This window comes from Chiloscyllium plagiosum, chromosome 15, assembly GCF_004010195.1.
Source record: "Chiloscyllium plagiosum isolate BGI_BamShark_2017 chromosome 15, ASM401019v2, whole genome shotgun sequence".
In the NCBI taxonomy this organism is placed as follows: domain Eukaryota; kingdom Metazoa; phylum Chordata; class Chondrichthyes; order Orectolobiformes; family Hemiscylliidae; genus Chiloscyllium; species Chiloscyllium plagiosum.
Genome location: NC_057724.1, coordinates 56,369,834 through 56,385,086, shown reverse-complemented (window position 1 = coordinate 56,385,086; position 15,253 = coordinate 56,369,834). Strand labels below are relative to the sequence as shown.

At 39.0% G+C, this 15,253-nt stretch overlaps 1 protein-coding gene across 2 annotated transcripts in view; it reads right to left on the bottom strand.

Annotated features, from left to right (window-relative positions):
- Positions 1–15,253, bottom strand: part of LOC122557342 (neuronal migration protein doublecortin-like) — a 168,597-nt gene that overhangs the window by 150,086 nt on the left and 3,258 nt on the right. For both annotated transcript variants that reach the window (XM_043704948.1, XM_043704949.1), the window contains exons 2-3: positions 14,028–14,438; positions 5,752–6,095 (exon numbers count right to left, since the gene is read on the bottom strand). In XM_043704948.1, coding sequence (XP_043560883.1) covers positions 5,752–6,095; positions 14,028–14,400 — 717 coding nt within the window. In that variant the 5' untranslated portion in view covers positions 14,401–14,438. The remainder of the gene's footprint in view (positions 1–5,751; positions 6,096–14,027; positions 14,439–15,253) is intronic.

The following is a 15,253-nucleotide window of genomic DNA, read 5'->3' as shown; positions in this document are numbered from 1 at the left end:
TATATCATGACCAGTGGATATGGAACAGAGAGGTACAAGCATTTTAATTGTGCATTCTAAGTCTTGTTTGCATTTTTTAAGTGCATCACTCTCAAACATCCAAAATGTGAGACATAACAGATGTACAGATGAACACTCCTAATCAGCCCTTGTCTGCAAAGCTGATTTAAATACACTGTTGTGTATATACCTTAAAACAGGCACATACGTGACACTTCAAAGAATTTTCCTGTTTTCTAAATAAAGAGAATGACTTATACACAGGTGCAGAAACAAAATTAATAGTGAGTGCATATGTGAATAATATTAGAAGAAGCAGGATGTATATGATTTTTTTTAATATGTTTTAATGATTGCTTCCAGAAATAATAGAGGGAACCACATGAAGTATTAAAACATGCCTTAACTTACTCCCTTTCCTTGTATTCCTTTAAACAGCTGAGGTCTTTCTAGAAGACATGCCTGTAAGCTTGTGTAACTTCTGGAATTCTAAACACTATAGCAGACTTAGTGGAAAATGAGTAGGGGTAAATTAAATAAACCTGCACATTTGTAATTGCAAGTGAGAAGGTCTGGCAATGATTTTTTGAGACCCCCCCCCACCAGAACCCTCCACTGTTAAACAGGAATTTTATGTACTTCAGCAAAATATAATTACTTTGTGTCAAAATGAAAAGCTTTAGTGTGTGTAATGACACAGCTGTAACCTCAAATTACATAATGACAATTGAAAAGTAAGCATAAAAAAGTGACATCTTGCACAACATTTTAACTCCGCTGATGTTCTCAGATATTTTGGGCATTGATCATTCTGCTTGAATGGTAAGGATTTCAAATACCAAATTTCACTTTTCACTTCGTAATACTTGTGGATTTAAATTCATGGCATCTATGGTTCCTGTGCTGCACAGACTAAATGGATTGATTTGGTTTTGATATAACATTTGGGCTTCCTTTCTCAATATTTAAGCATGTCACATCATTAAAGTGTATATAAACACCAGTGAAGTTTCCTTCAAGCAACCTTTTCAACCAAAACGTTGGAGCTACAGGCGATCCATTTTGAATGTTCATGTGCGCCTCAAACATGAGCAGTTCTTCACTTTTAGATTTCAGCTACAGAATCTCCTTATTCTAAATAGATCCCTCATTGACAAAGACACATTATTTCTCAGAGATAATCATTTCATAAAATTCTTCTCAGGTTATTGTATTAACTGAAAAGACACCAAGAACATACAAAAGGAACAGAAGTAGCATACCTGTTTTATTCTGAAGAACTCCTTGGTTTTCCTGTTGCTTGTGGTCATAACGGATATACTATCTATTTGGCAGGAAATAGCTAAGCCACTCTGGTTACTTAACCATTCTTCAAAATCAGGTACAAGGTCTTGACTGGTATATGGAGACATGTTAGGTGCATTAAGATCCTCAGTTGAGCCAAGTTATTAGAAGGAGCTAACAAGCATCACAGGGGGAAAGGAAAATCACCAGAGTCATCTTGGGCTGTTTTTACATAACTGATAGTGTGGTCAGAAAATACAGGCCTGATAGCAGGTCTACAGCAAAGAAATTTTATCTCCAAATTGCTGAGCACAGAGAAATACCGGGCAGCGATACAGGATAATCAACTCCAATATGAAACCAACTGACCCTGTCTTGTTATCTTGAAATAGCCTCAAGCACTAGCAATTATCCCACACATCCCAACATAAAGTTTGAATATAGAGTCAGGACAAAACGGAATGGGCTACACTCACTGTGATTCTATATTTGGGAACACAGTACTACATTTTAAGGATTTCAGTTAGTAGTTTGTTGGATATAAAATCAAAACAATTGCTCTTGTCTGTCGGGGACGTCTGCAGCTTATTGAAAATTGTTAGCTTGAATTGTACCCAGACATATGTATTCAACAGTTCAGAGATTTGCAAGATGTGTACTTGCAATAGTTTATTAGAGGGAGATTGCTCCACACCAGATCTTACACATTTCCTGGCAATTAGTGGCATTGGCAGGGACTGGGAGCAATGTAGATGCAATGGTACAAGGCCAGAAGAAATGTGTGAGAAACTGAAACACAGTGCAAGGTTTTATATTCACATCAGATTTAAAAAAGTGTTTCAAAATTCAAAAACCAAGAACATCCATTAAATTTGCATAGTCATTGAAGTTGGTCCTCACCTGTAGGATTATCTTTCCATTGATTCCATTAATTTCTTTATAATCATATATCTGTTGTATCTGAACATTCCAGTGGCTGGTCTTGCAGTGTCTCTACATATATACTAGATATGTTGTTAAATATTTCATCACCTCTTTGTGCCAATAGACACTGCCCCTGTTCCACAGCATCTCAACTGAACCATAAGATCCTAAGATATAGGAGCAGAATTAGGCCATTCAATCAATTGAGTCTGTTCTGCCATTCAATCATGACTGATATGTTTCTCAATCCCATTCTCCTGCCTTCTCCCTCTAACTCTTGATTCCCTCTATTAATCGAGATCCTATCTAACTTAAATACCCTCAGATTCACCACCCTCTGGCTGAAGAAATTCCTCCTCATCTCAGTTCTAAAGGGTCACCCCTTCACTCTGAAGCTGTACTATCAGGTTCTTGTCTCCCCTATGAGTGAAAATATCTTCTCCACATCAACTCTATCCAGAGCTCTCAGTATTCCTAAGTTTCATCATTCCAACTCCATTGAGTACAGATCCAAAGTCTTCAATTGCTCCTTCTATGACAGGCCCTTCATCTCTGGGATCACTCCTGTGAACCTCTTGTGGACGTCCTTCAAGGCTAGCACATAGATATGGGGCCCAAAACTGCTCACAATATTCGAAATGCAGTCCGACCAGAGCGTTATGGACCCTCAGATACATTTCTGCTATTGTATTCTAGCCCTCTTGAAATGAATGTTAACACTGCAGTAGCCTTCCTAACTGCCAACTGAACCTACATGTTAACCTTCAGGGAATCCTGAACTAGACTCAAGTCCCTTGATGCTTCAGATTTCCAAAGCCTTTCCATTTGCTTACACTGAAGATATGAGCTGGAGTAAGCCGTTCAATGCCTCAAGCCTACTCAACCATTTAATATGATCTTTGCCAATTATCAAGTTCAATACCCAAATTCCACCATCCTCATACATCCCTCGATCCCTTCACTCACAAGTATATTTATCTCCGTCTTGAAAACAATGTTTTGGCTTCAACCAATTTCTGTGGTAGTGAATTCCACAGCTCACTACTTTCTGGCTGAAGAATGTTGTTTCTCATCTCAGTCCTTAGCTTTAAACTATAACCCCCTAGTTCTAGACTCCCCATCATCAGGAACATGATTCCTGTATCTAACCTGTCTAATCCTGTTGGAATCTTATAGGTTTCTACGAAACCACCTCCCCCCTCATTCTGCTAAAGTCCAGTGAATACAATCGTAACTGATGAAATCTCTTCTCATTTGTCAGTCCTGCCATCCCAGGAATCAAGTTGGTAAATGTTGGCTGCACTCCCTCTATAGCAAGAACATCTTTCCTCAGTCAAGGAGACTAAAACTGCACACAATATTCCAGGTATGGCCTCACTACTGTGCTATAAAATTGCAGCAAGGCATCTTGCTGTACTCAAATCCTCTTGCTATGAAGACCATCGTACTGTTTGCCTTTTCTAATTTGTTTGTAGGATGTGGGCATTGCCGGCTGGCCAGCATTTATTGCCTGTCCCTAATAGCAACTTGAGAAGGTGGTGGTGAGCTGCCTTCTTGAACCATTGCAATCCACCTGCTGTGGGTTGACCTACATGGCCATTAGAGAGGGAATTCCAGCCACCTTTAATTTCTGTTGTGTCTGCATGCTTACTTTCAGCAATTGGTGACAGAGGGCATCCATGGGTCACTAACATGCCCCTCTTAAATTTACAGACATTGAAGTAATAATGTGCCTTCCTATTTTTTTCTACCGAAATGGATAACTTCATATTTATCCATTTTGTACTACACCTGCCCCACATTTGTCCACTCACTCAACCTGTCCAAATCACATTGGAACATCTCTGCATCCTCCTCACAACTCACCCTTCCACCAAACTTTGTGTCATCTGCATATTTTGAGATATTACATTTAGTTCCCTCATCTAAGTCATTAACATATATTGTCAATAGCTGGGGTCCTAGAACCAATCCCTGCAGAACTTCAATAGTCACTGCCTATCATTCAGAAAAAGAGCCATTCATTCCTACGTTTGGTTTCTGTCTACTCACCAATTTTCTATCTCTCTCAATACACTACACCCAATCCTATGTGCTTTAATTTTACACATTAATTTTTCATGTGACTTTGTCAAATGCCTTCAGAAAGTCCAAATAAACCACATACACTGGCTCCCCCAATCAACTCGACTAGAAACATCCTCAAAGAATTCAAGTAGATGTGTCAAGCCTGATTTCACTTTTGTAAATCCAAGTTGACTGTATCTGATTCTACCACTGTTTTCAAAGTGCTCTGCTATAAAATCCTTGATAATGGAGTGTAGCATCTTCTCCGGTACCATCATTGGAGTCACTGGAGTATAATTCACTGTTTTCTCTCTACCTCCCTTTTTAATTAATGGGGTTGCATTGGCTATCCTCAATCTATAGGAACTGTTTCAGAATTTAAAGAATCTTAGAAGATGTCCACTAGTGAATCTATTTTCTTAAATATCTCAGGATGTAGATTATCAAGCCCTGGGGATTTATCGGCCTTCAATCCATCAATTTCTCCAGCACCATTTCTCTACTAATGCAGATTTGCTTCAGTTCCTCCTGCTCAGTAAACCCTGTGTTGCCCATCATTTCTGGTATGTTATTGATGTCCTCCTTTGTGGAGACAAAAGTGAAGTATGAATTTAGTTTGTCAGCCATTTCTTTGGTCCCCATTATAAATTCCCCAGTTTCTGACTATAACTTACCTACATTGGATTTCACCAATCTTTTTCTCTTCACATACCTATAGAAACTTTTACAGTCAGTTTTTATGTTTCTCATAAGCTTATTCCCATTTTCTATTACTTCCACTTCTTAATCAATCCCTGGTCCTTCTTTGCTGATTTCTAAACTGTTCCCAATCCTCAGGTCTCCTGTTTTTCTTGTAAATTTGTATGCCTCTTTTTGGATCTAATACTATCTCTAACCTCCCTTGTAAGCCATGGTTTGGCCATGTAAAATGATACATATGTTGATGACCTCTCTTCCCTTGGACTTTAAGAAGCTAAGTGGTAGAATTGTGCATTCAGGTAACTAATCGCTAGTTGAAATTCTTTTGCATATCCTACACCATGATTCATATGATCAGCTTCAAGAATCTCACCGCACATTCCCATGTAACCAATTGATGATAGACACTATAGTGTTATCTCAAAACAAATCTACAACAATTTACTATATTATTTCCCATATTAGATGTTTGATAACATCATCCACAAGGATTTTGAAGGTGACTACTCAGGCACTTATCTGTCCTAAGAAGCTTTCATAACATTCCAATTTAATGATCAGTGCTACAAGACTGTCAAACACAGAAGCTGTTGGTCAGAAAAGCAAAATCTATGTGCGTTCTGCAGTGCGAAAGTGAGAATAAGACAGCTAATTAATTGAAGCCAAGGTTTCATTTTTAATAAGACCAGCTTATCTGTGCTTTCCAGTCTGGTCTACGTGCAAGCTTTATAGCTCACCTTGCACTAAGTGAATGGTGATGGAACAAGTGAGACTCACCTGCTTGCCATCCAAGGTGTATAGCTTCTTCACTACCCCAGTCTCAAGCTTGATGGCCTCAGTGATGTCAGTAAGAACTTGCTCAAAGGAGTGTGCTGTTTTCTTGTTGAGCAGAACTCTCACTGCTTTCCGTGGTTTGACTCCACTCCGTATGACAGTCACGAGTTTTGGGCGAACAAAGTCCTTGGTTTCTTTGACCTCAGTCATGTGCTTGGCACTGGCCAGAGACTGTGGTACTTTCTGGGTAGCAGAGGCTTTGACGTTCACAGACCAATTGGGATTTACATTCTTGGTGTAATCCACCTTTTTGAAGATGTCATGAGATGAGCAAACATAACTCTCTCCTAAACACAAAACAAAAACACCTAGTCAACATTGTTACTGAAATTTAATGCAGAAAAAAATATTTGATTAACTTAGAAAACAGTATTAAACAACCACCTTAGCAATGTTACTACAGACTTCTGGAGCACATGCAACTTGAACCAAGGCCTCATGACTCAAAGATAGGGACATTACCACTGCACTACAAGAGTCCTTACCTTAATATTGAAAGGCCTTCCTTAATACAGCCCTGGTTAAAACAAACAGTCAGCATGATTATATACAAAATGGTTATCAAGGCATATGAATGAATCAGCTGAAAAAAAATCACAGGCCAGTCTGCACTATTGGCCATAGGGGCACAGGTTACAAATACCCCAAAATTTGCAATTTTGAACATACAAAATAAAAAATAGTTTTCTGCTAAAGTTGGATGGCAAACTCAGAACATGTCACAGGATGTGACCTGAAAGTGATTAGTAGCATCACAGAATCCGTACAGTGTAGAAAAAGGCCATTTGGCCCAACAAGTCCACACCGACCTTCCGAGGAGTAACCCACCGAGACCCATTCCCTTACGCTATTACTCTACATTTCCCCTGACTAATGCACCTAACCTACACATCCCTGAACACTACAGGCAATTTACCATGGCCAATTCACCTAACCTGCACATCTTTGGACTGTGGGAGGAAACTAGAGCACCCAAAGAAAACCCACACAGACATGGGGAGAATATGCAAACTCCACACAGACAGTCACCCAAGGCTGGAAACAAATCTGGGTCCCTGGCACCGTGAGGCAGCAGTGTTAACCACTGAGCCACCGTGCCATCTTGTAGCAGTGCAGATCTGGGAGGAGAGGGGCTGGGTGGAACTAGCAATAGTCTGAATGGGTCATTGGTTACGGTAACAGATCATTATAATTATGTCGGTTAAATTGCTACTTCCTTAAAAGGTCCTTGACCTAAAATATTGTTTCTCTCTTCACAAGTGCTGTTAGACTTGCTGAGTATTTCCAGCATATTGTGTTTATTTCACATTTCCAGCATCTGCAGTAATTTGATTTGGTTTCGTGGATGAAATGTGGTTTTTATTGTCAATTTTCGCAAAATATCACTGTATTAGAGTATTTGTAAGGTCACATGTGGCATGGGAGAGGACAACCTCAATTTCCAATCAGCAACACATAGGTAGATTTCATATAGACTGACTAGAATGGAAATTCCAAGCATAAATAAGCACAAATGCATTTGTTTTGGTACGTTGAGAGTATTTCAGCAACACACTATTTTCTGAATGACCACAATATATATATATCCCTCTCTGTGATATATTTAATTGTTTCTTGTCTATTTTGGATCCCAACTGGGACTCTGAAGAAGGTCTTACTTAACCCCTTCAGAATTAAGAGCTGAATTCTGAACTAAAATCTCATTTGTGCTCATTTTCAATTAATTAATGGCATTCAGAACCTTATCATGCCGTTGGCATGGATTAAAACAGAATCATTTAATGGTATTACATACCCAAAATATTGTTAAAATACAAAAAAATGCAGAATTATTTAATGCATAAAATAATTGAATTATAACATATGAGATAGGAGCAGGGGTTGCTCTTATGACCTGTCAAGTCTATTCTATCATTGATGACTAATATGCAAATTCCTTCTGAAATAAAAACATTTTTGCTGAAATTATTTTGTTTGGTTAACCAGTAGTGAAATGCTCATGTAAGCAATTGCAATTCCTCACTCCTGATCCCATGCAAATCACACCAGCTGCTTTGAGCAGTCACTGAAACAAGGTGGAATGTAGATATACTAAAATAAAATTACATTCTTGTGGAGCTGCTGGTAGGGCAGAGAAGGTGGTATCAGAAATCCACAATCTTCGAAAGACTTGATCAAGCCATCCTATGGACCATGAGACTGTGACATATTGTATCCCCTCCCATTTACTCCCCTCCCCTACATTGAATTACCATAGGGGCCAGCCACCATCTAATATTATAATGAAGTGTCCATGATTCATGTGTGAACCTGGATAATGTTTGTCCTGGGATCATTAGACCTTAGAAGGTACTACAGTCAATTCTAACCACACTCTAATCTGATGCTCCCAACTGTATAACTTACACTCATTGACAGTGGTGGATGTGGGTATAGTTACACTGTTTAAAATACATTTGGGTAAGTACATGACTAGGAAAGGTTTGGAGGGATATCAGCCAGGAGCAGGCAAGTGAGACTAGTTTAGTTTGGGATTATGTTCGGCATGGACTGGTTGGACTAAAGGGTCTGTTTCTGTGCTGGATGACCCTATGACTCTGTAACAACTGTAATGAGGTTTATTTTGCATCTTCCTTGCTCTAGAGCTAATGAGAGGAACTAAAGGAGCCCTTATCATTCCTGCTGAGATCAGCTAACAAGAAGATCATGACTGGAAGTAGGACTTTCTAGGCTTATACAATGTAGTTCTACACTGGTACTGCACACTACCCTCTGAGTCATCAGGGAGCTGTGGAAGAAAGTTGAAACTTTATTGCTGGAACAGCACAGCAGGTCAGGCAGCATCCAGGGAACAGGAGATTCGACGTTTCGGGCACAGGCCCTTCTTCAGGAATGAGCAGAGAAAGCAGAGAAAGTTCAGGGGAACTGTGGAAGAAAGCTTACTGTAAAGTTAGTAATAGAACAATCTCACAGGCTTTGGCATGGGATGAGTTTCATTATTCAGATGGCAACAGAATATGGGCAACATGGTGGCTCAGTGGTTAGTACTGCTGCCTCACAGCACCAGGAACCCAGGTTCGATCCCTACCTCAGGCGATTGTGGAGTTTGCACATCCTCCCTGTGTCTGTGTGGGCTTCCTCCGGGTGCTCCGGTTTCCTCCCACAATTCAAAGAATTGGCCATGATAAATTGCCCATAGTGTTAAGTGCATTAGTCAGGGGTTAATGTAGGGGAATGGATCTGGCGGAGTTATTCTTTGGAGGATCGGTGTGGACGTATTGGGCCAAATGGCCTGTTTGTACACTGTAGGGAATCTAATCCAATTAAAAGTTCAGGGGAGAGCTGTAGGAATAGTTGCTTGCACTGCCCACACTATCCAACCTGAGATAATCAGCTAGAAAAGTTTGAACGGTTCAGACAGGCTATGGCAGAAATAATGGAGAAACCCATTCACTGCCTATTTCTACTGGTTGTTGGTGGTGAAGCTGACATAAGTGGCTGTGCAGAGCTAAAACAGGAAATGAATAGAGTGAGTAGCAGTGAGTAAAACGAGAAATAACTCAAGCTATTCTTTAAAAGTGTGAATATACATTGTAAAGAAGTAATGTCTGTAAGGTGGTTATATTGCTGACCAAATCGCCATAGGGCAATTTCAGTTACTCATCTATTCCTTTGATAGTTGCAATGTGTCTGCTTGAAAATCTCTTCAAAGTACAAAATGGTCTAATGACTACATGTTCCACCTTGAAGTTTACTCTCATTTGTTACATGACCATATTTACTTTTAAAATAAGGTGGTTAGATCTTGCCAAAAATCTGTGTTTTCTATTTTTACACACATACATACACATGCACACAAACGTGCAATCTGGAATTAGAAAGTATAGGAAGCGGCTGTTAAAATAGCTGATGCCAGCAAAAAGAGTTGCAAGAAATTTAAATTACTCAGTGTTTGATACACTTGCATTCTTGAATGAAACACAACATAGCTTTCACATATTCGCTGTTAAACCTCCACAGTTTCTGGCACACAATAACATTCATACTTACCTTGTGAAGTCTTTATGTCAGTTTTAAACCCTCAAAAGATGCCAAATCATGTCAGGGTACAGTTGTAAAAGTCCTGGCTGCACTCTATTAAATGGTTACTTTCCATGTTTGAACCAAGATTGTTAGAGTTGACAGGCTATTCAATCATGGGAAATAGTACAGTCCAACCCGGCCCTCATCCAACATCTACAAACATGTGTGCACATTCCACCACAGGTTAATGGACAAAGCTGAGGAATGAGAACCTTAACCAATATTTGAAATGTATAAGATCCTGAGGGATCCTGACAGGGTAAATGTGGAGAAGATGTTTCCTTGTATGGAAAAATCTAGAACGAGGTGTAACTGTTTAAAAATAAAGGGGTTTAAAACAGAGATGAGGTAAAACCTTTTTCTCCCAAAGAGTTATGTGCCTTTGGAACTTTCTCCCTGAAAAGGCAGTGGAAATGCAATATTTGAATATATTTTAAGGTGGATAGATTCTTGGTAGTCAAGAGGGTGAAAGATTATTGGGAATTGCAAGAATGCAGATTTAAAGATGCAATCAAATCAGACATAATTTTATTAAATACCAAAATAGACTCAAGGAGCTGACTGGCTTACTCCTGTTCCTTGCTCTTACATTCTCTCTTCCACAGGCTACAGGCACTGTGGACAACAACATAGGCATTATTGTCACACCAACTTAGGCCAGTTAATTCAACACAGTGGAGGGCTCAAACTTGTAAGCATTGCCACCTTGTTAACATCAAACCCAAGTAACCAGATCACTTACCCATCAACCAGAGAGGGGAGTAGAACCAGAGGTATTTTAATTCGATTATCTTAAATGCTGGACTTGTTTTCTAGTCCTAACTGACACCTAAATGTAATCTTGTTAGTTGATGCATGAAATATAAATAATTATTAACCTTGTTTAGCAAAGGCAAACTAACATAAAAAAGCATTGTTAGCAAGGAAAGTTCCTTAATGAAAAAGTAGGCCTTTCAGACTCTTGAGTCCAAGTACTCATAGCTTCCAATATTAAATGCAGTACAAAGCCTATAAAATTAATCAGGTCCCCAAAGAAAACAAATTCGTAATGAGATAATTAACAAAGTGGTTAGCTGTCGCATAAATAATGCAAAATGAAGGCCAAACAAGTTAATGTAGAATGTAGGCCAAACAGCTTTACAGAGATTCTATTAAACAGTCACTTACAAAGCTATCAGCTCTACCCACATTCTGCTCTCAATTTTCTCCTAAATTAGAGGAATAGCAATAGAAAGGGGGGAGTTCACTAATTTTCCATAATTTCTCTCCGTTGGGTTACAATTCCATCAGGAGTACAGGGCAGCCTGCCCAATCACTATTTTCTCTACATTCTCATGTTGGAAACGACTTACAGGCTGTCTAGATGAGGGATTAATAGATTTGTTATAAAGTTCATATTTAGGTTTCTCATAATGGTAGTCATTTTTGCTCCGATATAAATTATTTTACTTTAATGCAAATAGAATCTAAAGTGTAACCTGAAATTAATGGATAATGAGCTAATAATAGGGTTCCAATTAACACTATTTGCGCATTCTGGAGGCAAATTCAAAACTTGCTTATACTTTTGGCTTTTTGTCTACATAAAGCTCACATACATATTTGTCCAATGTAAAAATGGTACCAAAAATGATATGTTCAAAAATTTGGCAAAAGAGTGGTATGTGGGCTTCAGGCCAGTGCACAAAGCATGCCAAATGTAATAATATGTCTAACATGATATCGCATGCATATGTCACAATGTGGTCCAGTGCCTGAGTCTCTGCAGAGGCTGTAACTTGTGATGACTCAGCCCTTGTTGCGAATTTCAGTCAATTATCAAATTTTATGTGAAGCTAAAATCAACAATAAACCACACTCAATCAATCAATAGGATGATTTTACGGATGTGAGAGTCCAATATCCCAGACATGTTAAAGAGGGAGTATTAACTCACATAACTTGATTTGCATTTACTAGGGTCTAGATTAGAGTGGTGCTGGAAAAGCACAGCGGGTCAGGCAGCATCTGAGGAGCAGGAAAATCGATGTTTCGGCAAAAACTCTTAATCAGGAATGGATGATGAAGGGTTTTTGCCCGAAACGTCGATTTTCCTGCTCCTCGGATGCTGCCTGACCTACTGTGCTTTTCCAGCACCACTCTAATCTAGACTCTGATCTCCAGCATCTGCAGTCCTCACTTTTGCCTATTTGCATTTACTAGGTAACACTATGGTGCCAGATTGGTTAGTTATTCAGTTTAATGTTTGTTACTGGTATTGCCAGTGATCAACTAACTTTTGTAGCAAAAGTAAAGGGTCACTTGATGTGAAATGTTTATCTGCTTTTGCTCCACCGATGCTGCCAGATCTGCTGAGTTTCTCCAGCTCTTTCTTTGTTTCAGATTCCTACATACACAATTCTTTGCTTTTTTAATCAACTGACTTCTCTTCACTTGTGGAGGCCGTTACAAATACAACATTTAAAAGGCATCTGAATGGGTATATGAATGGGATGGATTTAGAGGGATATAGGCCCAGTTCTGGCAAATGGGACTAGATTAGATTAGGAATATGGTCGGCATGGATGAGTTGGACTGAAGGAAGGGTCTGTTTCTGTGCTGTACATCTCTAGTTTTCTCCAGCACTTGTACATACGTCCATGAACATACAAACTCAGCTGAACAAGTAATATTTGTTACACTGGGAGATTGATACAGGAATAACAAATCCGCAAGAGTGGTTTTATTGCCTAATGGCAGGAGGAAATTCAAAGAAATTATGGACATTCTCCAGGGTGATCCTAATGAACACTTTAAAAGTATAAATTGGGCAGCAACCATTTATTAGTCATAATAAAGAGGCTCATCTAAAACACAATCACTTTGTAAATTACTTTGACTCCCTCTGTAAAAAATGTCTATCCTCAGGAAGCCTTTCATTGTAACTTGAACTATTAAATCCCAGAGTTTGAACTAACTAATTTTAGACAGAAGAGCTATTAATATTTTTGCTAACATAGTTTCTTGTTGGGTGGAATGTGCTGGGGCACAGTGGCATGTTGAAGGGAATTATTTCACAGCTGCTGCTGGGGTGCAGTGCCAGCTTAGTCACCCAGACATGTAAATGATGCAACATTACGGTCACACCCTGTTGATGGAAGAATTCTATTCCCATGTGTCAGACAAGAAGCAGCCCAAAAAATCATCCTCACTACTCTGGATCAACTCTGGTCCTGTTGATAATAGAAACGGAAAGCAAAGGTGAGAAACTGGCTGACAGGTTACTTTTAGCATTGAACTGTACCTCTTTAAAATCCTCTCGCCTATCCAGTATGTCATAGATTGCTCTTTAGAACCTCCAACAACAGCGATTTAATATAAAACCCACAATTTTGACCCCAATGCTACACGGCAGTGAAAAACATCTTTAAAAATCTTTCCTGAGCTTAACATTTTGAAATATGCTACCAGCAGAGTTATTTTTCCTGCTACCTTATTCAATGACAGATGTGGTAGATAAGGAGGGTGGATTGTTGCAGTGTCAGAGTTTGAAGCGTGTTGCTTAAAATTTCTGTGAAATTGGTATTAGAGCTACTAAGATCAAAATTATGGTACTAAACTAAGAATGACCTTGCTCATGAATAATATGAATAAACACATAGTAATAAAGATAATAACACATGGTAATATCAAAGCAAAAATTGAAATAATTAAGCAAAATCCACCATATGTTGAGACTTGCATGAAAATATCACTGACCAATACAATAAAGTGATCATTTACAGCAAACATAAATATGTAACCCAGTGCCATTTCTGTCACTTTATTAGGAATTTCAACACTAGTGCAAAGAAAGGATGGGTGTAGGGATAGGAATGGTTTCAACATTAGGATTGAGAAGAATAATCCTCCCTTTTAAATTCACATCAGTCAATTAGAGTTTGTGCTTCAACATGTGTATTTAAATATGCAAACTTTAATTAAAATGAGATCATATGATAAGATCTCATTGCTCCTACACATAGATTGCATTGTTACATGCTGTAAGATGGCCCTGCATAAGCAAACAACAGTTAGCAGCAATATTTATTTTAAAAAAGTGAAAGGAGCAAGGGAGATTAGTTCTGGTATTTATACCAAAATGGTCAATTACTAACCTTCCTCCAGTTCATCAAGACTGGTAATCTTCCCAAGCCCATCAATGGAAAAGATAATGCGAACTCCCTGTGGGAGGTTCACATTATCAGACAAGGTTCGGGTCAGGTCTGCCAGCAGAGCGTCAAAGGAACGGAAGCGATCTGCAGATATTGCATACACAATGCCCTTGAAGTACCGATCCCCATTACGATAGAAGCGGACCTTCTTGGCTTTCTTCTCAGTGGTAAGGGCCTGCAAGGTTCGGGTGCGGTAGAAACTGCAATGAGCACTGTGTGTGGGGCTTGGTAAACCATTCATCCTTGAACCCTTTGAGTAACGTGTCTTGTCCCTTTCGTCAAAATGGCCGAAATCCAGCTCTTTATCTTGGAACATGCTTCAGTTAATTGATCAGAATTGAAGATCAAACAAACCTGCAAAAGACATAAGGCTCAAACTCAAACACAGTGTTTGTGAAAATCTAGAAAATCACTAGCCTTTATATATCCTGATGAAAGCATATTCCTTCAATAGTTGTGTTAAAACACGAATTTACTTTGACATTTTTCAATCACTGGGAATATGCATTAAAGTTGGTGAGGGAATCTTTAGTATTAACATTTTCCCAAATCATATATGTTACTTGAAGTGTTGCATTCTTGATTGAAAATCACAGGAGACTAGTGTTAGAAAGAGAAATATTACAGTGGACCAATAGATTTGGAATAAGCCATATTGTTAGCATATAGTAGAAGGAGCTTTGCTCTGTGTCACATCTAACTGTAGTATACCCAACATTAAATTCCTGAATTGAAAAGGCATTCTGATCTCCAATCAAGGTGAGTTACTTGCATCAGAGGTTATGCATCCTACAATAAGTAACTGACTTCCCTAAAGCCTGTGCTTACTTGATGTCGCAAGGAATTAAGGGCTAAGGGGAGAATGCAGATAAGTGGATTTGAAATGCCCATCAGCCATGATTGAATGGCGGAGTGGACTCGATGGGCCGAATGGCCTTACTTCCGCTCCTATCTCTTATGGTCTTATGGTCTTACTACAAGGTACAAGTCAGGAATGCCATGGAATATTCCCCACTTGACTGGATGACTGCAGCTCCAAGAAGCCTGACATCATCCAGGACAAAGCAACCCATTTGATTGGCATCACTTTCACAAATATTCAGTCACTCCATCACTGACAGTTAATAGTAAATGCCATCTATTAGATGCACTGCAGAAATTCACAAAGC